The 26,175-nt window shown below is 41.1% G+C and overlaps 1 protein-coding gene across 2 annotated transcripts in view; it reads left to right on the plus strand.

Annotated features, from left to right (window-relative positions):
- The window catches only part of DYNC1I1 (dynein cytoplasmic 1 intermediate chain 1), a 389,139-nt gene that overhangs the window by 306,351 nt on the left and 56,613 nt on the right, over window positions 1-26,175 (plus strand). For both annotated transcript variants that reach the window (XM_055420462.2, XM_055420463.2), the window contains 2 exons: window positions 2,276-2,409; window positions 7,178-7,322. In XM_055420462.2, the coding sequence (XP_055276437.2) occupies window positions 2,276-2,409; window positions 7,178-7,322 (279 nt within the window). The remainder of the gene's footprint in view (window positions 1-2,275; window positions 2,410-7,177; window positions 7,323-26,175) is intronic.

Here is a 26,175-nt window from a genome sequence, read left to right on the forward strand (position 1 = left end):
GAAGCCAAGAGCCATTTCCTTTACCGCACATCATGTAATTACTGTAATACGTTAATCCTTAGGTCAGTTTCAAGTGAAAATGAAATAATCCATTTTAAAGCATAGTAATTATGGAAGTTGGCTGCGGTAGGAATCCTGCTACCCTACAGCATTGTTAAACAAATGCAGAGCTATCCCTGATGGGTGCTTGCCTTGGAGAAAAAGGTATCCCAGCAAAACAGAAATCCAAGCCCTGGCTCACACCTGTAGCCTAGACAACCGCCTCGTGTGTTTGAAGAATTTGTCCAGCCATCTGTTTTCTCCTCTGGAATGTTTGTTAGGGTGGCTCCTGCCATTCCTTGCTCAACAAGCAAGAAGTTGAAAATGAAAAAGTTCGAGGGTCTCCAAACTGCTCCTGATGACAGTAATGGGAGCCAAACTTGGGGGGAGACAACTGAACGCAGCTTTCAGAATATACGTGTGTACACACACACAGAAGACAACACATATACACGCAAACACACAAATAGCCATGTCTTTCCATTTTTCTTTGTGGGGGAATAAAGTACTTCACTGTCCACCAGCTAAAAACAGAGCAGAGTTTCCTGTTGTAACCGTTGACAATGTGAGCGAAGAGCAAGAAGATTGTATAAGATAACTAGGAGATAATTCTCAATTTTAACATTCCTTTCCCCTTTCCTGAACTAACAATGCTAGAATGTCTCCATCAGAAGTTTAGAAGATACTGGAAATTTCAGGAGACATAAGGAAATGTGGAAACCAAGAATAACCTCCCAAAAGTTGCCACAAAATTGAGATGTAGAGAATAGTAAAACAATAGTTCTGTTTATCATTTTAGTGTGGGGGAACGAGCTCATAAGTTCTTTACCGTTTAAGTTCCTCTGCTTTTGCTGATCTTTAACATTTATACAAGTTTTGGGAGTTGTGTGTGGGTATTTTACAGCTTTGTCTTAAATTTCTCAGCAATATGTTGTTTTCTTTTAAAAGCCCTGGAGATTACAAACAGATACGAGTAAACCCTCTAATTAGGAATTTTTAATTGCCCATTTTGATGATTAAATGTGTGTGTGTGTATGTGTGTGTGTGTGTGTGTTTAGGTTACAGCCCCTTGCAGGGCGAGCTGCGGGGTCATTTTTATTAGTTTTAGGGTGCCCGCAGACGCCTGTCTCTGACCAGAGGTGAAAGCATTTCAGTGGTATGGCTGTGGATGGCAGGCAGACAAGGGAGCAGAAGACACTTGCCCTGCTCCCTCTCTGTCCCAAGTGGGTGCCCACAAGGCTGTGCCCTCCCTCTGCTAATTTTAGCGATGGCACGGTTGGTGTTACTGCCGTCACAGCATCCGCTCGCTCAGGCACTCCCTGCGTCTGGGTCTCGCAGACTGCAAGCTTGTGTGTTCCAGACTGCTAGCATGTGCTTCCTATTTATAGACGCCATGGCCACGATGCCTCGGTTTATTTGTTTGCATAAAAGAGACTAAACTTCCAAATGTAATGACATGGTCCCTCAGAATTTTTTTTTAATTACTTTAGGTGTACCAAGCAGGTTTTCGCATATGAATAACCAGAAGTATTCAAGAATGTTAGTTACACCTAACTACTCTTCATTGTCCTTAAACTCAATTCAGCAGAATGTCTTTTAAAATACACTGGAATTCCCAATTCTGAAAATCATTTTAGATACAATAAAGACCCTCATTTACTATTTTAAAGAACAGCTTAAACATTGTTTTTTGCAGACTTAACAGCCTATGCACCCAATGTCTGCTCTTCATGAATTCGAGTCCCTATTGAAATCTGGTTCTTATGACCTGAGTGACAACTCTCTGGTTTTAGCCCACGGAGGACACATACTCCTGCTTTGACAAATGTGCTCCGTACATCTGATATTAATACATGTGTATTCTCACGAACAATTGATTTTGAAAATGTTTGTAAATACAAGGGTATTGTGTGTTTTATTAAAGCCTGGGGCTGACAAGTGTAACCATTACAGTATTATCTTTAGTTTCTGCACCATTAGTTTCAAAATTCTCACCTGTCATCTCTGCCTGACTTCAGAAGCAGCAGCACACGCTGATGAAATCCAGCCGCTGAAACCAGAGATACACAGAAGCTTGAATGTCAGGGGCAGTAAAGCGTGGTTTCTGGCACAGCCGGGGTCTTTTGTAACGCTGTGTGAAAAGCAAACAGGCGATTTAGTCAGATGATTTTTCCATGCTATCTTTGGCATGGCAAGGAGTTGACAGGGGAAATGTAGCCATGCCGTGTTTTGGTAGGAGAGCATGGAGCTGGTGTACATTAAGTCCAAGCCTGTGGCCGTCACTGGAATGGCTTTCCCAACGGGAGACGTCAATAACTTCGTGGTTGGCAGCGAGGAGGGTACAGTCTACACGGCCTGTCGTCATGGAAGGTGAGTTTCTGTTTTCTTACCCATGACGTGTTCTTCATTTCCGAAAGTCTGTTATCGCTTGCTGGATTGTAACACCTTGCATTATGAGAAAGGCATTTCTGAAGAAATGCAAATCACAGTCTCATGTCTTCACTGTTTTATAGCATCCGTCTGCTCTGATCATTAGCCATTTGTAAGCCTTTGATGGTTCACATTGCCTGGAGGAAAAAAGCCTGAACTTCTTAGCATATCAGAGAAGATTCTTGACTGCCCTTACCGCCTGCCCCTCCCCAGCTTCAGCCTTCAGGCTCCAGCCACGCACCCATCCCCACACTGCTGATCCCACTATGTATCTGTGAGTCTATACATCCAGTTTCTCCTGCTGCATCTGGTATTTCTCTCTACTTGGCCTGATTAATCTCCCCTGCCCTTATCCTTCAAGAGCCAGCACAAAGTTCTTTCCACGAGCCTCTCCTGACTTCCTTGGATGAAGGAAATCATTTCTTCCTTTATGTTCCCATAGAATTTTCATTCCCTTTATTCATTCGTTCATTTAGGGGATATTTCCTGAGAACCTACCGTATGTCAGGCACCGTCAGTTTATAAGGAATGCAGTAAGGAACAGAACAGACCTGGAGTTTACATTCTGGTTGAGGGTGACTGACAGTAAACTAATAAACAAGTAAATATGTGGTTTGAGAAGATGAGTACTTTGAGGAAATTAAAGTAGAATCAATGGGATAGGAGTACACGCTGTCAGATGGGTTTGTTTTTTTATTTATTTTTATATCACTTCTGCATTAGCATTCATCACATTTTAAACTAGTCAGCCATCTGCCTTTTTAATTTTTTTCCTGAACTGTTTCCATCTCATTATTGATTTCCTGCTTGGTGCTGGGAACATAGTACGTGAGGAGTTAAAAATCTATATAAGGAAAAAAGAATGAAAATAACTGCATAATAGAGAGAGGTGCCTTAGGGCCCTTCCTCCCAATCGGAGGCCAAAATAGTATGAGATCCACGAGGTAGAATGAAGATTCAGAATAAAGATCGGTGACACAAACTCTGTCTTGATTGAGAGACTGGCGAATGCTACTAGGAAGATCTCAGGAAAGAAGTGGAATCCAGTAATTTAGACTAGATTATAAAGTTAACACACAAGATCTAGCGAATGGACTCATATTTTGAAAGTGTCACTGTGTTCACCTTGGTGCGTTATTTCCCTTTCACTGCAGAAGTTCTGATGCAGTTGATTGTGCATCTCTTGCACTCATCACAGGCTGTTGAGATTGCATGAGGAACCCAGAATTGTTCCAAGTCCTTACTCTAGTGTGTTTGTGATTCGTCGAAGAACCAGGCATCCGTGGCCCAGGTGTATGACTCTCCCATTCCCACAATACATGCTATGAAGTTCCTACTTTGCTGCCCAGAGAAACCAGCAGTACTCCTCACATGAGTAAAAGATGACTAGGAAGATGTTCCTTATAATTCCATGCCCAGCAGTCTTACTTCATAGAGTTGTTCTCTCAGTCGTGTCTGACTCTTTGTGCCCCCATGGACTGTAGCCTGCCATGCTCCTCTGTCTGTGGAATTCTCCAGGTAAAAATACTGGAGTGGATAGCCATGTCCTCCTCCAGGGGATCTTCCCGACCCAGAGATAGAACCCAGGTATCCTCCATTGCAGGTAGACTCTTTACCTAGTCTGAGCCACCAAGGAAGCCCCCTCCTCCTTCATTAGCACTGGCTATAATTATGCATCAAAGTTTTCCAAAAGCCTAGGAAGATCTGATAGAGTTGTTCATTCTTAGAAATGTTCACTGCACAACTGCTCTCAGCAAAGGGCATTGCTAGACGTTGCCAGGCATGCACACATCATTTAAGCCTGTTCCTATCTTCAAGAAACTGATGATGGTGGGAAAGGTAAACACATAAACATCTGCAAGACAGGTGGAGTGTCGTAAATGGAAGGAGAGAAGCACAGAACGTACAGTGGACCAAACAGAGGTTCACAGGTTTATCTACATATTTATTAGAATTGGCAGGACACAGGTTCAGTTCCCTTAACCCAGGTTAGTTATCTGTGAGGACTCCAGAACATGTTCACTGATAACTTTTCAGATGTTTTTTTTTTAAATTCTCTAATGTGAGTAACCATTTTCATGATGAATGTTTTTGCTCTGTGGCTCTTTGCCTTTTCAAGCACAATCAGAAGATGCACTGATCAAAAGAAGGGGACCTAAGGGGCTTCGCAGGTGGCACTAGTGGTAAAGAACCTGCCTGCCAATGACATAAGAGATGTAGGTTCCATCCCTGGGTTGGGAAGGTCACCTGGAGAAGGGAATGACAACCTACTGCAGTATTCTTGCCTGGAGAATCCCATGGACAGGAGAGCCTGGCAGGTTACAGTCCATGGGGTCTCAAAGAATCAGACAAGACTGAAGCGACTTAGCATGCACGCAAGGTACAAACCACAAGTCATTTTACAACAAGCTTGATTTTGCTTTTTACATTGGTCCATCCATCTGAAATATAAAGCACAGATCTTAGTAAAGTTATAAAGTCACAGGCGTTTGGCTTCATAGTAATCTTAAGTGGGTCATATGGGGCTACAGAGGGGAGGTGTGAAATTTCTATTTTTCACCTAACATGGAAAAGGTGCAAATCCACTTCCATAAATTAAATAAGGTCCTCATTTTGCACCTTATAAACCCTTTCAGGATGCTGTTAAGGGCAAGCGAAATCTCACCTGGGGCCACTTCAAAGATCAGTTCCTCTAGTTCTCTAGAATGAATGTAAATGATCACATGTAGAACTGCTGTTGGCCGTTTTACCAGGCATAATTTTTGAGTGCCTGTTAACACTACAGCACTTGGCTAGTGACTTCAAATTTTGCTCAACACACTGACATTTACTGGTGCCCCAGAAGCTCTCATGCTTTGATAACTTAATTCATTTTTACTCTTGGTGATGTAATATTTAGATACCACAACCCCTCTGTATTTGTCATATTTATAACTTTGTGTATACTTATTCTGTATAACCAAAATACAGCATTTTGATATATTTTCTAGTTGGGTGTTATTGCATGCAGACTGTTGTATAATAATGGGTAATGGAAACAATCCCAGCTTAGTTAAAGAAATGACATATGTCTGTGGATAACTTTCAAACTGTGTATCACCGTTTCTCAAATGTGCTTCTCTTGGGGAGAAAGGCATGAGTTTGTGTCTTCCTTTGCTGTTTTGTTCAGCAAGTGTTTACTGAGCACACACTACACTGTGCAATAAGAAAAACAAGGCCCCAGACCTTATGGAGTTTACATTCGGTGGGTTTGTAAATTACTCTCCTCCTTTCAGTGAAAACATCATTTCCTCTATATTTATTTTGCCTATGATTTTTGTGACAACAAGGGTTTCCACAAAGTTTTACATTTTCAGGAGTGTCAACCTAATTTAAGAAATTTTCTTGAGGGACTTTTCTCGAGGGCCAGTGGTTAAGGCTTTGTCTTCCAATGCAAGGGATGTGGGTTTAATCCCTGGTCGGGGAGCTAGGATCTCAAATGCCTGGTGACCAAAAAACCAAAACAAAAAAACAGAAGCAATGTTGTAACCAATTCAATAAAGACTCTAAAAATGGCCCACATTAAAAATAATAATAATAAACTTTAAAGAAAACACATTTTCTTGAAAGGATAAATACATGTACTCAAGGATATGTGAAATTTTATAGCCAAAGTGAAAGTGAAGTTGCTCAGTCGTGTCCAACTCTTTGTGACCCCATGGGCTGTAGCCTACCAGGCTCCTCTGTCCATGGAATTTTCCAAGCAAGAGTACTGGAGTGAGTTGCCATTTCCTTCTTCAGGGGATCTTCCCGACCCAGGGATCGAACCCAGGTCTTCAGTTCAGTTCAGTCGCTCAGTCGTGTCCGACTCTTTGTGACCCCATGAATCACAGCACGCCAGGCCTCCCTGTCCATCACCAACACCCGGAGTTCACTCAAACTCATGTCCATCGAGTCGGTGATGCCATCCAGCCATCTCATTCTCTGTCGTCCCTGTCTCCTCCTGCCCCCAATCCCTCCCAGCATCAAAGTCTTTTCCAGTGAGTCAACTCGTCGCATGAGGTGGCCAAAGTATTGGAGTTTCAGCTTTAGAATCAGTCCTTCCAATGAACAATAGAATGAACTGGTTGGATCTCCTTGAAGTCCAAGGCTTAAGTCTTCTCTAAATAGAAGTTGTGCCAAATGTCATCACAGGAATAGAATCATCTTATTATAACTATGAAAGCTCTGGGATCTGAGTATATAGTTGTCCCCTGGTATCTGAATCCATGGGGAACTGGTTCCAGGAGCCCTTTCAGGTACTAAAATCTAAGGATGTTCAAGTCCCATCTAAAAATGGCACGGTATGGCTGCCCCTCCATATCACAGGCTCAGCATCAGTCGATATGGATGGTTGACTGTGTTTTCTATCAAAGTATTAATAGCTTCATAAGCAGTGATGGGCTTTGAAATACTCCTGAAAAAGGATTAAGTGATAAAATTCGATGTTAAATTCTGAAGATTAAAAAGATGTTATTGCTCCATGTTGTTTTTAAATCACTGAGAGCAGGATAGCATTTATTTCTCTCAAAGTAACTGTGACAGTGAGTTTCATGTCTGGTGGTTTATGGCTGTGCTAAATTATGGAGAAGTAATCATGCAGAGACAAACCTGTTTTGTTTTTTCCTTAAAAGCAGTCACTGATTTGTGAAGGTCACTGAAACTCTTGTCTTGTGTGGTCTACATGCAGCAAAGCCGGCATCGGGGAAGTCTTTGAAGGCCACCAAGGGCCAGTGACAGGAATTAACTGCCACATGGCAGTGGGCCCAATCGACTTCTCACACCTGTTTGTCACATCGTCATTTGACTGGACCGTCAAACTGTGGACTACAAAGGTAAGCACACCTTGGTTTACTTTCCAAGAGGACAGTGTTGTCCCCTGCAAGGAATTGTGGGCAGCCTGAAGTCTCTTCTAGGAGACCTGACATTGGGAATTCATACAACTTTCTGGTGAACTTGACCTGCGTGCGAGCTAGTTAAGGCTCACTTTCTCAGTCCATTTAATTTAACATATATAAGTAATATATGTTACTGGAGAATACTTTCATTGTAAAAATTCAGACAATGCAAATAATGATAAAACAAGTCCTCCTTCACCAACACTAAGCCTGCCCACGGCATCCCCTTCATTGACTTTGATCCCAGCCTTCTCCCCAGAGGTGTACCCCCTGTTATCAGTAAAGTATTGAGTATCCAGAGCTTTGCAATGGTTATATACATCTGTATCTATGGAAATACAGGACTTGAGAGGGGTTTCTTGGTTTTGGAGGTTTGGGTTTTCGGGACTTTTTGAGTTTTGATGGTTTTCAAATGAGTAAAAGCACTGTCTTATTTGTACTTTTAAAAAATATTTATTTATTTATGACTGTGCTGGTCTTTATTGCTTCGCATGGGCTTTCTTTAATTGCCGTGAGTGGGGGCTACTCTTCATTATGGTACACGGCTTCTCATTTCAGTGTCCTCTCTTGTTGCAGAGCACAGTCACTAGGCACGTGGGCTTCAGTAGCGTGGCGCATGGGCCCTAGAGCGCAGGCTCAGTAGTGTGGCGCATGGGCCCTAGAGCGCAGGCTCAGTAGTGTGGCGCATGGGCCCTAGAGCGCAGGGTCAGTAGCGTGGCGCATGGGCCCTACAGTGCAGGCTCAGTAGTGTGGCGCATGGCCTTACGTGCTCCAGGGCGTGTAGGATCTTCCTGGATGAAGGATAAAACCAGTATCACCTACATTGGCGGGCAGATTCTTATCCACTGTGCCACCAGGGTAGTCCTTTTATTTGTACTTTTAAAGGTAATTCTGATCATGTTTGAGAGCAAGAAAAGCTAGGAAAGGCCACCTACAAGAAAGGTGCAGGAGTCCAAGGAAGAAATGACAGTGGCTTAGATCGGTAATTTGAAATGGAAAAAAATAGATGGATTGAAGAAACAGTTATGAGGAAAAAGGCACAGAATTTGGCAATTGATTTGATTCAAGGAAGGTGAGAGAGAGAGTCAGCAGAAAAGAGCCCAGGTTTAAGACTGGGGCAGCTGGAGATCTGGGGTAGCACTCATTGTGCTGAGCAATGCCCAAAGAAGGGTGTGATGGTAAGGGGCAACATACACATTGGGTTTATGGTGCCAGGGAGGCACAGTTCACAGCCTTCACTATGCAGTTTGAGAACTGGGACCGAAGAAGAGGGAGAGTTTGGGGCAGCAGGTATGGACTTAATTGCAACAAGAATAACAGTGATTACTAAGTCCAAGGAGTGGATCATAAAAGAAATGCTGAAACACAATGCAGAGAAAGAAAATATTTAGGAAATAAACAGGAGTTGTAAAAGTAGAAAAGGAGATTAAAAATTAGCAACCCAAGAAATGGGAAAAAATAGAATTGTTTGCAAATGGTGCTTCCAGGATGTTAATGAAAAGAGACCGTATCAAGAGGACAGAGTTGGCTCTTAACTGCTTGAAAAGCAACCACACTTAGAAATTCACACTAAAACAAGGTTGAGAAACCTTTTTTCTACTCTGAGATTGACATAAATCCAGAAGATAGCATTCTCTGTGGTAAGACTGAGAGAAAACAACCATTATCCTACAATGTCACTGGACACGCAAATAGTATGCTTCTGAACTGTGGTGTGGAGAAGACTCTTGAGAGTCCCTTGGACTGCAAGGAGATCCAACCAGTCCATTCTAAAGGAGATCAGTCCTGAGTGTTCATTGGAAGGACTGATGCTGAAGTTGAAACTCCAATACTTTGGCCACCTCATGTGAAGAGTTGACTCACTGGAAAAGACTCTGATGCTGGGAGGGATTGGGGGCGGGAGGAGAAGGGCCTGATAGAGAATGAGATGGCTGGATGGCATCACTGACTCGATGGACATGAGTTTGAGTGAACTCCGGGAGTTGGTGATGGACAGGGAGGCCTGGCGTGCTGTGATTCATGGGGCGGCAGAGTCGAACACCACTGAGCCACTGAACTGAGCTGAATAGCATAGGAGAGTTTCCTTTTCTCCAAACCCTCTCCAGCACTTATTGTTTGTATAGTCTTTTTAATGATAGCCATTCTGACTAGCATGAGCTGGTATGTCATTGTAGTTTTGATTTGCATTTCTCTAAGGGTTAGCAATGTTGAGCGTCTTTTCACATGCTTTTGGGACATCTGTATATCTTCTTGGGAGAAATGTCTCTCTATATCTTCGGCCCATTTCTTGATTGGGTTGTTTGTTTTTATACTGAGCTGCGTGAGCTGTTTATATATTTGGAGGATTAATCCCTTGTTGGTTGCCATCGTTGGCAAATATTTTCTTCCATTCTGTGGATTGTCTTTTGGTTTTGTTTATGGTTTCCTTTGTGCTGCAAAAGCTTTTAAGTTTAATTGGGCTCCACTAGTTTATTTTTGGTTTTATTTTCATTACTCTTGGAGGTGGATCCAAAAAGATATTGCTGTGATTTATGTCAGTGTTCTGCCTATTTTCCTCTGAGGGGAGGTTATTTTCATGTATGGTGTTAAAGAATGTTCTAATTTCATTCTTTTACATGTAGTGGACATGTAGTCAACTTTATTCAACAACACTTATTGAAGAAACTGCCTTTTCTCCATTGTATATTCTTGCCTCCTTTGTCAGAGATAAGGTGCCCATAGGTACATGGGTTTATCTCTAGGCTTTCTGTCTTGTTCCATTGATCTATATGTCTGTTTTTGTACCAATTTCATACTGTTTTGATGACTGTGGCTTTGTAGTATAGTGTGAAGTCAGGGAACCTGATTCTTCCAGCTCCAGTTTTCTTTCTCAGGTTTACTTTGGCTATTCAGGGTCTGTGTGTTTCTATACAAATTTTTAAATTGTTGTCTAGTTCTATGAAAAATGCCATTGGTAATTTAATAGAAATTGCATTGAACCTATAAATTGCCTTCAGTAGTATATTCATTTTGACAATATTGATTCTTCTAATTCAAGAATATGGTATATCTTTCCATCTGTTTGTATCATCTTTGATTTCTTTCATCAACGTCTTATAGTTTTCAAAGTACAGGTCTTTTGCTCCTTATGTAGATTTTTTCCTGGGTATTTTATCCTTTTTGGTACAGTGGTAAATGGGATTGTTGCCTTAATTTCTCCTGGTGAAATCTCGTCGTTAGTGTATAGAAATGCGTGAGATTACTGTGTATTCATTTTGTATCCTGCAACTTTACCAGGTTCACTGATGAGTTTTGGTAGTTCTCAGGTAGCATCTTTAGGATTTTCTTTTTTTAATTGATTTATTTAATTGGAGGTGAATTACTTCACAACATTGTAGTGGTTTTGGCCACAGGTTGACATGGATCAGCCACGGGTGTGTGTGTGCCCCATGCTGAACATGTAGTATGATGTTATCTGCAAACAATGACAGTTTTACTACTGCTTTTTTTTTTTATTTAAAACTTACAACTCTTTATTTTCCAATAATTACAGATTAACAGGAAGGTGCAAAAGTAGTACAGGGGGTCCCAGTTTCCCCAGTGGTAAGATCTTACACATCGCTATAGTCCAATTTAAAAACCAACATATTGGCAATGGTACAATACTGCTGACTAGACTATCGACCTTATTTGGTTTCACCAGATTCTACATGCATTCATTTGTGGGTTTTTTTGTGTAGCTCTATATAGTTTTAGCACAGATACACATTCATGTAATCAACACCACAAGAAATAGAACTGTTTCATCAGCACAAAGGAACTGCTTGTGTTGTTACCCTTTATAATCACCCATATCTCATACCCCCTCCAGTCCCTATCCCTGGCAACCATTAATCTGTTCTTCATTTCTATTTTTTCATTTCAAGAATTTAGAATGTTATACAACTGCAGTCATACAGCAGGTGACCTGTTGAGACTGACGTTTTTCATTCATCATAATACACTTGAGGTCCATCCAAGTTGTGTATATCAATATTCTGTTTCTTTACATTGCAGAGTAGTATCCCATGGTGTGCATGGTTGGTTTAACTGCACACTCAACTGCAGGACATCTGGGTTGTTTCATTTGGGGCTATTACAAATGAAAGTGCTAATAACATCTGTATAGAAGTTTTTATGCCAAAATAGGCTTTCATTTCTTTGGGATAAATGTCCAGAAAAACAATTGCTGGGTAATAAAGTACACATATGTTTCACTTTCGATCCCTGGATCAGGAATATCTCCTGGAGAAGGGAATGGCAACCCACTCCAGTATTCCTGCCTGGAGAATCCCTATGGACAGAGGAGCCTGGCAGGCTACAGTCCATGGGGTCCAAAAAGTCAGACATGACTGAGCAGCTAATGCTTTCACTTTCATGTTTAACTTTATTAGAAGTTTCCAAACTCTTTTTTTTTCAGAGTGGCTTACCATTTTACATTCCATTCAGCAAGGTATGAGATCTCCAATTTGTATGCTCAACAGCATCTGCTATTTTCACTATTTTTAAAAAAGTTTTGGCCACACCCTGAGGCATGTGGGATCTTAGTTCCCCAACTAGGGATCAAACCCATGCCCCTGGCAGTGAAAGGTAGCATTTCAACCACTGAACTGCCAGGAAGTTCCCATTTTCATTATTATTTTCTTTAGCCATTCTGATAAGTACATAGTCATAATTCCTTGTGGTTTTAATTTGCATCCCCTTATTACTAATAAGATTCAACATTTTCTCCTATGCTTGCTTGCCATCTACATTCCCTCTTCAGTGCTATGTCTATTCATGTCTTCTGCCCATTTTCTAATTGTATTATTTTTTCCTCTTGACTTTATACAATATAGTCTGGATTCATCGCGATAAATGGTTCAGCCACGGGTGTGTGTGTGCCCCATGCTGAACATGTAGTATAATGTTATCTGCAAACAATGACAGTTTTACTACTGCTTTTTTCAACTTGAAATCTTCGTATTACTTTTTCTCCTCTGATTGCTGTGATTAGAACTTCCAAACCTGTGTTGAATAAATGGTAAGAGTGGACATTCTTGTCTTGTTCCTAGTCCTAGAGTAGATGCTTTCAGCATTTCCTCATAGAGTGTAGTGTTAGCCGTGGGTTTGTCATATATGGCTTTTATTATGTTGACATAGGTTCCTTCTATGTGCACCTTTTAGAGAGTTTTTATCATAAGTGGATGCTGAATTTTGTCAAAAGTGTTTTCTGCATCTATTGAGATGATCATATGGTTTTTATTCTTCTGTTAGTATGATGCATCACACTGATTTGTAGATACTGAAAAATTCTTGCATCCCTGGATAAATCCCACTTGATCAACGTGTATGATCCTTTTAATGTAGGAATTATGTTTGCTAGTATTGTGTTGAGGATTTTTGCATCTAAGTCCATCAGTGATATTGGCCTGCAGTTTTCTTTTTTTAGGATATTTTTGTCTGGTTTTGGTGTCAGGGTGATACTTCATAGAATTAGTCTGGGAGCATTCCTTCCTCTGCAGTTTCTTGGAATAGTTTCAGAAGTATAGATGTTAGCTCTTCTCTAACAGTGGGTTTCCCCAGTGGCTCAGTGGTAAAATATCTGCATGCAGTGCAGGAGACCCTGCATTGAGACACAGGTTTGATCCTTGGGCCAGGAAGATCCCGTGGAGGAGAAAATGGTAACCCATTCCAGTATTCTTGCTGAAAGAATCCTATGGACAGAGGAGCCTGGTGGACTTTAGCCCATGGGGTCACAAAGAGTTGGCCATGACTGATCATGCATGCACACACATCTCTCAATGTTTGATAGAATTTTCCTATGAAGCCATTTGGTCCTGGACTTGTGTGTGTTGGGAGTTTTTAAATCATAGTTTAACTTGCAGTGCTTGTGATTGTCCTGTTAATATTTTCTGTGTCTTCCTGGTTCAGTATTTGTAGATTGTATCTTTCTAAGAATTTGTCCGTTTTTTCTAGGTTGTCCATTTTATTGACATAGAGTTGCTTGTAGTAGTCTTTTATGATCATTTGCATATCTGTGATGTCAGTTGTAACTTCTCCGTTTTCATTTCTAAAGGTATTGATTTGAGCCCTCTTTTTTCTTGATGAGTCTAGCTAACGACCTATCAATTTTATTTACCTTTTCAGCAAACCAACTTTTAGTTTCACTGAGTTTCTTCTGTTGTTTTCTTTATTTCATTTATTTCTGTTCTGATCTTTGCTTTCTTTCCTTATACTAGCTTTGTGCTTTATTTATTATTTTTCTAGTTGCTTTAGGTGTAAGGTTTGGTTGTTTATTGGGGATTTCCTCATTGATTTCTTCAGTGATCCATTAGTTGTTTAGTAGCATATTGCTTAGCCTCCAAGTGTTTGTGGCTTTTACAACTTTTTTTTCTTATACTTGATTTATAATGTCATATCATTCTTGTCAGAAAAGATGTTTGATATGTTTTCAGTTTTCTTACATTTATCAAGGCTTGCTTTATGGCCCAGCATGTGATCTATCCCAGAGAATGTTTCACATGCACTTGAGAAGAAGGTGTATTCTGATGCTTTTGGATGGAATGCTCTATAAATATCAGTTAAGTGCAGCTGGTCTGATGTCTCATTTAAGGCTTATGTTTCCTTATTAATCTTCTGTCTGGATGATCTGTCCAATGCTGTAAGTGGGGTGTTAAAGTCTCCCAGTATTGCTGTTACTGTCAACTATCCCTTTAGCGTCTATTGGTGCTTGTCTTATGTACTGAGGTGCTTCTGTGTTGGGTGCATAAATATTTACAATTGTATGTCTTATTGGATTGATCCCTTGATCACTATGTAGTGCCCTTCCTTGTCTCTTGCTATAATCTTTGTTTTGAAGTCTATATTGTCTGTTATGATATTTGATTTCCATTTGTATGGAATATTTTTTTCCATCCCCTCAGTTTCCGTCTGTATGTGTTCCTAGGTCTGAAGTGAGTCTCTTGTAGACAGCATATATACTGGTTTTGTATTTGTATCTATTCAGCAAGTCTGTGTCTTTTGATTGGAGCTTTTCATTCATTTTCATTTAAATTAAGTATTGATATATATGTTCCTATTTGCATTTTCTTAAATGTTTTGGGTTTGTCTTTGTAGGTCTTTTTTCTTTCTTTCCTCTTTTGTTTGCTTTTGTGATTTGATGAGTATCTTGAGTACTGTGTTTGGATTGCTTTTTTACTTTTTATGTATATATCTATTATAGATTTTTGGCTTGTGGTCACCATAAGGTTTTGATGTAGCAATCTGTATGCATCCAAGGTTGTTTTATGTTACTGGTCTCTTAATTTCAAATGCATTTCAAATATCCCACATTTGTAGTCTCCTCTTCTCATGATTGCTGGTTTTGTCTATTTGTGTGTGAATGATTTCCTACTTTTATTGTATATTTACCCTAACCAGTGAACTTTTCTGTTAGTAATTTTCTTCTTTCTAGTTGTGGCTTTTTCTTTTCCTCCTAGTGAAGTTGTTTTCACACTTGTTACAAAGCTGGTCCAGTGGTGCTAGATTCTCTTACCTTTTGCTTGGCTGTAAAGCTGTTGATTTCTCCATAAGATCTGAATGAGAGCCTCCTTAGGTAGGGTATTCTTGGTTGTAGTTTCTTCCCTTTTATCACTTGTAATATTTCATGTCCCTCCCTTCTGGCCTGCAGAGTTTCTGCTGATAAATCAGCTGATAATCTTATGGGAGTTCCTTTGTATGTTATTTGTTGCTTTTAATATTTTTTTTCCTTGTCTTTAGTTTTTATCAGTTTGATTACTGTTTTTCTCAGAATGTTCCTCCTTGGGTTTATCCTGCATGGGCCTCTCTGCAGTGTCTGGATTTGGGCGCCTATTTCCTTTCATATGTTAGGAAAGTTTTCAGCTATTATCTCTTCAAATATTTCCTCAGATACTTTCTCTCTTTCCCTTTTGGGTCCCCTATAATGCAAATATCAGTACATTTGATGTTGCCGCAGAGGTCTCTTGGACAGTTCTCATTTCTTTTAGTTCTTTTTTCTGTTCTGTAGCAGTGATTTCCCCAGTGTGTTTTCCAGGTCACTTATTCGTTCTGCCTCATTTATTCTGCTATTATTCCTTCTAGTGTATTTTTCATTTCTGTTATTTTATTGTTCTCCTCTGTTTGTTCTTTAAAGCTTCTGTTGTTGTTCAGTCACTAAGTCATGTCCAGTTCTTTGCGACCCCATGGACTGCAGCACACCAGGCTTCCCCATCCTTCACTATCTTCTGGAGTTTGCTCAAACTCATGTCCATTGAATAGGTTATGATATGTAACCATCTCAACACCTGCCACCCCTTTCTCTTTTTGCCCTCTAGCTTTCCCAGCATCAGGATCTTTTCCAACGAGTCGGCTCTTTGCATCAGGTGGCCAAAGTATTGGAGCTTAAGCTTTAGCATTGGTCTTTCCAATGAACACCCAGGACTGATCTCCTTTCGAATGGACTGGTTGGATCTCCTTGCAGTCCAAGGGACTCTCAAGAGTCTTCTCCACACCACAGTTCAAAAGCATCAATTCTTTGGCTCTTTATTGAACATTTCTTATATCCTCTCGGTCTGTGCCTCCATTCTGTTTCCAATATCTTGGATCATCTGTATTATCATTACTCTGAATTCTTTTTCAGGAAATTGCCTGTTTCCACTTCACATAATCGTTCTTCTTTATTTTCTTCCTTCGTCTGCAGCATATTTCTCTGCTATCTCATTTTGCCCAACTTTCTGTATTTGTGGTCTCTGTTTCTCAGGCTTTAGGGTTGTAGTTCTTGCGTCTGATGTTTGCCCACCCACCTTGCAGGTGAGCTTGGTTCAGGGGCCTGTGCAGGCTTCTTGGTGGGAGGGGCTGGTGCCTGCTCAGTCGTAGGTGGAGCTGAGTCTTATCCCTCTGTGGGTAGGACCATGTCAAAGAGTGTGTTTGTAGGTGGCTGTTGGCTTTGGGCAGCCTGTCTGCTTACGGGTGGTATTGTGTTCTCACTCTGCTGGTTGCTTGGCCTGCGGCATGCCAGCACTGGGACCTGTGGGCTGTTGAGTGGGGCCAATTCTCAGTGCCAAATGGTGACCTCTGGGAGAGCTCACACAGATTAATGTTCCCTGGATCCTTTGCCACCAGTGTCCTTTCCTCCTCTGTGAGCCACAGCTGACTTCTGCCTCCCCAGTAAATCCTCCAAGACCCTTTGGTAGGTCTGGCCCAGGCTTCTGTGGAGTCACTGGTTTGTCCAGGTTTTCTGGTGCACGTGTGGAGTCTCTGTTTGCCCCAGTCCTGTGGAGCTCTTGTACTCGAGGCCTGCTGGCCTTCACGGTCAAATGCTCTGGGAGCTCCTAGTCTCGGTGCCAGACCCCCGGGCTGGGGAGAGTGATATGGGGCTCAGAACTCTCATTCCTATCAGAGAACCACTGCAATGTAATCATTTTCCAGCCAGGTGGCTCTAGTGATAAAAAAATCTGTTTGCCAATGCAGGAGACATAAGAGATGTAGGTTCAGTGCCTGGATTGGGAAGATCCTCTGGAGGAAGGCAGGGCAACCCACTCCAGTATTCTTGCCTGGAGAATCCTATGGACAGGGGAGCCTGGCAGGTTATGGTCCATAGGATCACAAGGAGCTGGACACGACTGAAGCAACTTAGCACACACTTGGCACATGTGGGATTTGATTATATTGCGAAAGCACACCTCCCACCGTTTGTCTGTGGGTGTAGAATGTCTCTTTTGGTAAGTTCAAGTCTTTTTTGTTGATAGCTGTTCAGCAGTCAAGTGTGATTCTGGTGTTTTCATGAGAGGACTTGCGCTCAAGTCCTTCTACTCTGCCAGCTTGTCTCCTCCCCTAAATTAAATGTCTACTGAAACATTTTTAAAAGTTGGAAAGATGAACCACACACACAAAGATTATTATTATAATCTATATATTATTATAGATTATTATAGAGAGGCTGAAGGCTTAAAGGAACAGTCATCCTTCCTTGAATATACCTTGGTAGTACATTTGGTTTGAGAACCATGTAAATATTATTTTACATAGTTATAAATTTCACAATTGGTTCCTTTACATTGAAGTAACATGAAATCAACTTTAGCGTGGTTCAAATTGAAGGCAAAACCTTACAGTATGGAACAATTCTAAATGACTTTAAAAGCCTGTATTTTTTAGGATATATAAAGATATATTTTAAAGATAAAAAGACTCCCCCCTCAAAAAAAATCGTTTAACTACTTCCGGTATTCATATTGCTGATGGTTTTTTTGTTTCTGTCTCTGATACTTTTGCGTTTGTATCTTGATGCTGATGTCTGTGAGAGTTGAGGTCACTGAGAATTCATATTATCAGCAGGGTTGAAAGAAGATACAAGTACACAAAGTTAAGTAAAAACTGTTGTAATCCTGAGTTTGAGTTGGATGTATCAATAAGGACTCAAGGCGTTTGTTACCTCTAAATCTAAAAGAATACATATTCACTTGTCTGTCTGCCAAAAAGGTTTAGAAACAATGATCAGTCCAGTATCAGTGACTCTTCTGGTGTCCATACAGTGCTTTCTAAATGCCAGTGGCTCTAAAAGAAAACCAGAGATCCTTGAAGAAATTAATGATTCTAGATCTGGAGCAGGAAATGTATAAAATGAGTCTGAAGTATTTCATCATAATAGAAAGTAATGATGCTAACAGATGCTACAGATTTATTGTGGAAGAGTTGGGAAAATAAGCTGAATAAGCTTCTGCTGTCTTTAAGAGTAATAGGTTGAGATTATAATGATACTGAAAAATGAAACAAACTCACTGATTATCTTTGGAGAATATTAAGGAAACCACTTTATTATTTTTAAAACTAAAGGAAAAAATCAGTCATTTATTCTGAAAGAATCAAAAATTTATTTTGTCTTTTCTATATGATTTGTACTTCAGGGTTATTATATACTTGGTGAGAGTAGTGTTTCTTTATAGAAATATTATGGGAAAAAGAAATGATAAGATTTGAATATTATCACTTTGCAACCTCTAATGATCTAAGCAATGATTATTGCTGATAACATCTTAAAAAGAGAAACCACCTTTGTAATTATGGGAGTATATAATACCACTTTTGAAGTAGGTTTGTCCCCCAGATTGAATCTGAATCTTATCAATCTACCAGATCTCTGAAGTTAGAGGCAGTAGGCGGTACAGATGCAAAATGTTAAATAATACCACAGGGATGCAATCAGCCAAATCCAGACTGTGGCGAAATCTATAGGAAAACTAATCTCATTTCAACAACAAAATCAAAATAGTTTTTTAAGGAAAAAAAAAAGAAATGGAAGGTGGAAGCTATATGTCAAAACAAAATAGAACAAAACAAAATTTGAGACATTTCAGCCAATCTCAAGATATGGATCCTATATAGATCTTGATACAAGCAAACAACCCATTACAAAATTAGAAAGCTACTAGGGAAATATGAATATTGACTGAATATTTGTTGATAATCATGAATTATTAGTTTAGGTGTCATAATGACATTGTGATCGCTTTAAGTGGTTTGACCTTTTAGAGATGCACACATACATATTTATAGAAGATGTCATATGATATCAGGGATTTGTTTAAAAATAATCTGTTGGGAAGGGGACGGCTTGTGAATGTTGATGAATAGGATTAGTCATATATTGATAAATATAGAAGTTGGATATTGGTATTACCCTATTTCTAAATTTTTGAAATTTTCTGTAATAGAAAAGTCAAAAGGCAACGAAGGAGGGAGTAATCGACAGTAGCAAGTACCTTAGAGGAGTAATATCAAGACGGCAGCATATCCTTTGTATTTAGTAACTCCACTGGTGTGCATGACGAGTAGAGTCCCATTGGAGTACATTGAGAGCGGAACATCGATAACAGTGGATTCATAAGTGCATGGAAAACAGAAAGTGCTGAAGAAAAATGGAGATGCTTGGCTATGAGGGGAAGAAGATGGGAAGTGGAGAGCGGTTTTTCTTCTTTTTTTCTATTTTCTTTCTTTTTTAAAAATTTCAGAGACTCTTGAGGATATTGCTATTGTGGAAGAGTCAGTAAAGAAAATAAGTAGAAAAAGCCTATAAGCATAGGGCAGAGAAAGGGTCCTGAAAGTGTTGGAGTGAATATGATTCATAGCATAGGCAGGGGTGAATTTTAAATTTGATCAGGTGACACTTTTTCTGTTGTAACAGAACAAGATGGGGACAAATTTATGTAAGCATGTAGGTTTGGTGAATGAAAGCAAAGAGAACTCTTTCTTGGTCCTGTTTTCTCAGTGAGGTAGGAGATGAAATATTCTGCGGAGTGGGAAGTGGAGGTGCTGAGGGGAGCAGGTTTCAGCTGGTCCCAGAAGAGAACAAAAGGGACTGATTAGGGAAGCAAAGGTGGATTTGGGCAGTGTGGAGGACCACGTGGGCTGGAGACCAGGACGTTTTAGTGGCATCAGTCTTCAGGGCTGACTTCCTCCGAGAGAACTTGGCAGCACGAATATGGACATGGGTGAGATATCCAATTAGATGGAGCCTGGGCTGGAGCTTTGACAGGAGTGATGGAAGGACAACAGCACATAGGGTTTGGAAATGTGGCCAGGATAGTGTTTGATGTTAGACTAAGCTGGAGCAGAAAGAAAGTGAAAAGAGAAAGGAGACATTCCCTGTGAGAAGTCCCTATAAGATCAAAGAGCATTATGAAGAGAGTGATTGGGTAAGAGAATTAGTAAAGTTTTAGAAATTGATACTTTTGAACTCTAATGTTGGAGAAGACTCTTGAGAGTCCCTTGGACTGCAAAGAGATCAAACCAGTCGCTCCTAAAGGAAATCGGTCCTGATTATTCATTGGAAGGACTAATGCTGAGGCTCCAATACTTTGGCCACCTGATGTGAAGAACTAACTCTTTGGAAAAGACCCTGATGCTGGGAAAGATTGAGGGCAGGAGGAGAAGGGGATGACAGAGGATGAGATGGTTGGATAGCATCACCAACTCGATTGACTTGAGTTTGAGCAAGCTCTAGGAGTTGGTGATGGACAGGGAAGCCTGGCGTGCTACAGTCCATGGGATCACAAAGAGGCACGACTGAGCAACTGAACTGAAATGAATAGAAAGTGGGATGTTTGGATATGGCATTTTACAACTAAATTCCAAGTGATTTAAAAAAAAAAAGAAAAGGTCTAGGATGTGGTCATGTCTGTAGCTGCAGTCCAGTGAAGTTGAAGTTCACTGGAAATGATATAGTCACAGAAACAAAAGATCAAGTCCTAGTGTGCTGTGGGCTTTGAAATGAGCCAGGATGATAATGGCAAGACAGGCTTAGAAAAGAAGACGGTGATCCCAGTGCTAAAGTCTTTAATGAATTAGGAAGAGAGATCAAAAGAGGTAAAGGATGGCTCAGACAAGTGGCCTGAGCTTGAAAGAAGGCAGGGCTTTTTTTTCTGGAGGGCTGAGGAGCCCTGGAGCGGCCCTGGTAAGCAAGGAAAAGCTGACCGTATCACTATTGTGAAATAGAATATGCCATGATGATTATAGCAGGGGAAGTGCTGAGCTTATGAGGCAGGCAGTCAAGGGAGCTTTCAGTGAGAAGGCCGAGTTTACCATGGAATGGGAGACACGAAGGGCACAGGAGAAACACGCGGGAAGGAGGGGGAGCAGTGAGTGGTTGGTTCCGGTGAAGCGATCTCGAGAAAATGCTGAGACCACCAGAATGAGGAGGGAAGATGCAAGAAGTGAATTCCAAACAGGATGCTAATTTTTGCAGATTCCAGTGAGGATAGCATGAAAGGAGAGAGAATTCAAGCACATTACATTGCCCTCCACCTACCAAGTTTCATCTTTAAACCACAGCCCAGGACAGCTTCCTATTGAAGCAGAAGCATTGTTGGAGAAGTTTACCTGGTAGACTGCAGACCAGGTTGCATTCTTGTCAGCTGAATCACTGAGAGCAGGGATCCTGTTAGGAAGCAACATGCAATAAGACTGGAAAGATAGGTGTATGCTTGATAGTCTAGATTTAGTTTTATTTTATGAACACTGAATCAAAATTTAATTTTATGAATGAATAAGTCATTTTATATATGAATCAAAATTTAATTTTAGGAAATTTTCCAAGGAAGGTGATTTGCAGGGATGGGGGAGGTGGAGCTAACACTTCCTGAGGTTGTACTGTGTGCCAGGCATTGTGCTAAATGTGTTACATACATTAGTCCATTAAGTCCTCACAGAGTTATGAGTAGGTAGTGCTATCCCATTTTATAGAAGAAATAGGCATAGGAGAGCTTAAATATCTTGCCTGATGTGCTCAGTGAAAAAGTGGGGAAAATGGGAGTTGAACATAGATTTGTGTGACCGCCCCCAAAGCCATGTTTTTTTTCCATTCCCATGTACTAAGCCTAGAGCCAGGGGATCCAGTTACAAGGCCAGTTAGATCATTCCTGTGAGAGCCAGGATGCTGGCAGTGGCAGAAGCAGTGAGCTTGTGCAGGAGAACCCAAGTCTGAGAAAGTAAAGCACGTGTAGTGACCAACCGGCTTGAGGAGAGGGGACAGTGCCTGTTCTGTTATTTGTCCCTTAAACATCTGAGTGAAAGAACAGCGGTGCTAGCAGCTGAGACAGGAAGTAGGAGAGGAGCATCAGGCTTCAGTTGGGGTAGAAAATTAACATTCTGTGGCACGCTCCACCTGAGGTGCCTGAAATTTCTCAAAAGTAATTGCAAAAGCAGCAACTCAGAGGCCAAGAGTGGAGTTAAAACTGCAGTTACGATGTGCACGCATGCTCAGTCACTAAGTCGTGTCCAATTCTGTGCGACCCCATGGACTGTAGCCTGCCAGGCTCCTCTGTCCATGGGATTGCTCTGGCAAGAAAACTGGGGTGGGTTGCCATTTTCTCCTCCAGGGGATCCTCCTGACCCAGGGAACGAACCCACATCTCCTGCTGCTTCTGCATTGCAGGCGGATTCTGTACCTACTGAGCCAGCTGGGAAGCCCATGGCTATGAGAGTGATCAACATATAGTTAGTTATTTCTTCCAAGGGAGAAAATTCTGAATAGAACGGGAATTGAAGATGACAAAGGTACAGCTTTAGAGTTGCTGATGCTACAGGATGAGGAGGACAGAGATCAAAAAGGCAGAGGAGGGTGGCATGGAGCTCAGTGAGCAATTTCAGCTGAACCCTGGGGACAGATTGCGGGTGGTTGCAGAATGAGGAGGGAAATGAAGTGAACTAACAGTTTAGACTGTCCTCCCAGCCTTTAGGCTGCAAGCTGCCGGAGGTCCAGTGAGGCCGGCAGGAAAGGCCGAGCCAAGGAACGACTTGGTCTTTGTACTTTCTGAGCGATTTGAGCACATATGTGGTCTGAGGAGAAGGAACCCGTGAAACATAGGTCAACAGAGGATGGTTTGGAAAACTGATAAAGATGATGCCCGTATAGGATCGGGGTGGGAAGGCAAGGCAGGACACCCCAAGACTAGAGGAAAGGCTTATGGGTAGGTTTAGGTGATGGCAAGAGAGGGGGAAGCAGAGAATGATAGAAGGTCCCTATTTTCCAGCGAAGTCAGAGGCACTTTCACCTTCTAACAGTGATGGGAACTGGGATGTGGCAGGGAGAGGGAGTTTACATCAGGTCCTGTGATAGATGGGAGGGAGCCTTGACTCCAGAGGATATCTGAACTTCACCAGTTTGAGGACCAGCTGGCATTAACTATCAAAGATTCATTTCAGTTTTACAAGAATGCTAACATTTTTGGCAAGTTGTCATTGATGAATCTCTTATTGTTGTTCAGTCGCATCCCACTCTTTGCAACCCCATGGACTGCAATGTGCCAGGCTTCTCTGTTCTTCACTACCTCCTGGAGTTTGTTCAGACTCATGTCCGTTGAGTCTGTGATGTCATCCATCCTCTGTCATCCCATTCTCCTCCTGCCCTCAATCTTTCCTAGCATCAGGGTCTTTTCCAATGAGTCGACTCTTCTTATCAGGTGGAGATTCAGCCTTAGCATCAGTCCTTCCAATGAATATTCAAGGTTGATTTTCTTTAGGATTGACTGGTTTGATCTCCTTGCTGTCCAAGGGACTCTCAAGAGTCTTCTCCAGCACTGCAGTTCAAAAGCATCAATTCTTTGGCACTCAGCCTTCTTTATGGTCCAACTCTCACATCTGTACATGACCACTGGGAAAACCATAGTTTTGACTATACAGACCTTTGTTGGCAAAGTGATGACTCTTTTTATATGCTATCTAGGTTTGTCATAGCTTTTCTTCCAAGGAAAAATGTCTTTTGATATCCATAGCGATTTTAGGGCCCAAGAAAATAAAGTCTGTTACTGTTTCCATTGTTTCCCCATCTATTTGCCATGAAGTGATGGGTCCAGATGCCATGATCTTAGTTTTTTGAATGTTGAGTTTTACGTCAACTGTTTAATTATCCTCTTTTACTTTCATCAAGAGGCTCTTTAGTTCCTCTTCACTTTCTGCCATTAGTTGTATCATCTGCATATCTGAGGTTGCTGATATTTCTCCCAGCAGTCTTGATTCCAGTTTGAGCTTCATCCAGCCCGGCATTTCACCTGGTGTACTCTGGTATAGAAGATGAATCTCTTCAGTTCAGTTCAGTTCAGTCGCTCAGTCGTGTCTGACTCTTAGCGACCCCATGAACCACAGCACGCCAGGCCTCCCTGTCCATCAGCAACTCACGGAGTTCACTCAAACTCATGTCCATTGAGTCAGTGATGCCATCCAGCCATCTCATTCTCTGTCGTCGCTGTCTCCTCCCACCCCCAATCGCTCCCAGCATCAGAGTCTTTTCCAGTGAGTCAACTCGTTGCATGAGGTGGCCAAAGTATTGGAGTTTCAGCTTTAGCATCAGTCCTTCCAATCAACACCCAGGATTGATCTCCTTTAGAATGGACTTGTTGGATCTCCCTGCAGTCCAAGGGACTCTCAAGAGTCTTCTCCAGCACCACAGTTCAAAAGCATCAATTCTTCGGCGATCAGCTTTCTTCACAGTCCAACTCTCACATCCATACACGACCATGGGAAAAACCATAGCCTTGACTAGACGGACCTTGGTTGGCAAAGTAATGTCTCTGCTTTTTAATATGCTATCTAGGCTGGTCATAACTTTCCTTCCAAGGAGTAAGCATCTTTTAATTTCCTGGATGAAATCAGCATCCGCAGTGATTTTGGAGCCCAAAAAAACAAAGTCTGACACTGTTTCGACTGTTTCCCCATCTATTTCCCAAGAAGTGATGGGACCAGATGCCATGATCTTCGTTTTCTGAATGTTAAGCTTCAAGCCAACCTTTTCACTCTCCTCTTTCACTTTCATCAATAGGCCCTTGAGTTCCTCTTCACTTTCTGCCATAAGGGTGGTGTCCTCTGCATATCTGAGGTTATTGATATTTCTCCCAGCAATCTTGATTCAAGCTTGTGCTTCTTCCAGCCCAGCGTTCCTCATGATGTACTCTGCATATAAGTTAAATAAGCAAGGTGACAATATACAGCCTTGACATACTCCTTTTCCTATTTGGAACCAGTCTGTTGTCCATGAATCTCTTAAGTGGTCCTTAAAAACCTCCTGACTCTGGCATTCAGAACTGTCCAAAACCAAACCCCCACTTACCATAGCAGGTTGACAGATTCAGGAGTGGAAGATATACCACTTTTCTACAGTTCTAAACAAAGGGTTCTCAAAGTGCAGCCCCTTGATCAGCAAAATCTAGGACTTAATAGAAATTTAAATTCTTTGGGCCAGAACATTGCATCAAAAGCTCTGGGAGTGAGGCCAGGCAGTCTGAATTGTGATAAACCCTCTAAGAGATACTGATGCTGCTAAAATTTGAAGAGCTGTGCTCTAAACCAATGTAAATTTCTGTTTCAAATTCTCTGTTCTGATCTGGGTTAGGTAAGTTCAGTTATTTTCAGGAGTCTCTCCTTTCTCCTCATCCTGTTAGGGACTAGAGAGCTAGTTCAGGATTCAGGCAGAAGAATGAAAGCCAGTGTCCCACTCTCCAGCCAGGTTTCATGATATAATTAGTACCCTACTTGTTCTCCCCAGAGGTTTGTACTGTGAATGTATTTAAAACTACAAATTAATCATAACCTTTTGTGGTGATGTACTGAAAATGGTTATGCTTGATACTCTTGATAACATGGGCTAGAGTCTTTCTCATCTTTGTAATCTTAACACACATAAAATTTATAAGAAATGGTAGAAACATCTCCTAAAATTACTAGTCACTTTTGCAAGACTGTGCCTGAACATAACCTTCTTTATCCTAATAAAAAGTGAAAATATATTGTTTTGAAAATTCTGAAAGCAAGGCTTTTTAAAAAATTTTTTGTTGACAATGACCATTTTCAGATAGGTGTAAAGCAGAAAAAAATAAGATAAATAATTGTTCTTTGAGGCTTTTCTGGTGGCTCAGATGTTAAAGAATCTGCCTTCAGTGTGAGAGACCTGGCTCCAATCCCTGGGTCAGGAGGATCCCTTGGAGAAGCGAATGGCTACCCACTCCAGTATTCTTGCCTGGAGAATTCCGTGGACAGAGGAGCCTGGAGGGCTACAGTCCATGGGGTCACAAAGAGTCAGACACAACTGATAAACTAACACTAACTTCTTTAATTCCTTCTGATAATAATGGTTACCTTGATAATCTTTAAACTCATTGGATAGCTTGGAATCCTTTAATTATTTAACAAAAGTAAAGAAGGTTATGGTCAAGACTTTTTCAATTATGAGTTAGTGATACCCTAAGATGCTTAAGTTATCTTACTCTATTTGACTGATATAACAAAACATTACAGGCTAGGT

This window comes from Moschus berezovskii, chromosome 3, assembly GCF_049115385.1.
Source record: "Moschus berezovskii isolate FMDL1 chromosome 3, NW_MosBer_1.0, whole genome shotgun sequence".
NCBI classification, from domain to species: Eukaryota; Metazoa; Chordata; class Mammalia; order Artiodactyla; family Moschidae; genus Moschus; species Moschus berezovskii.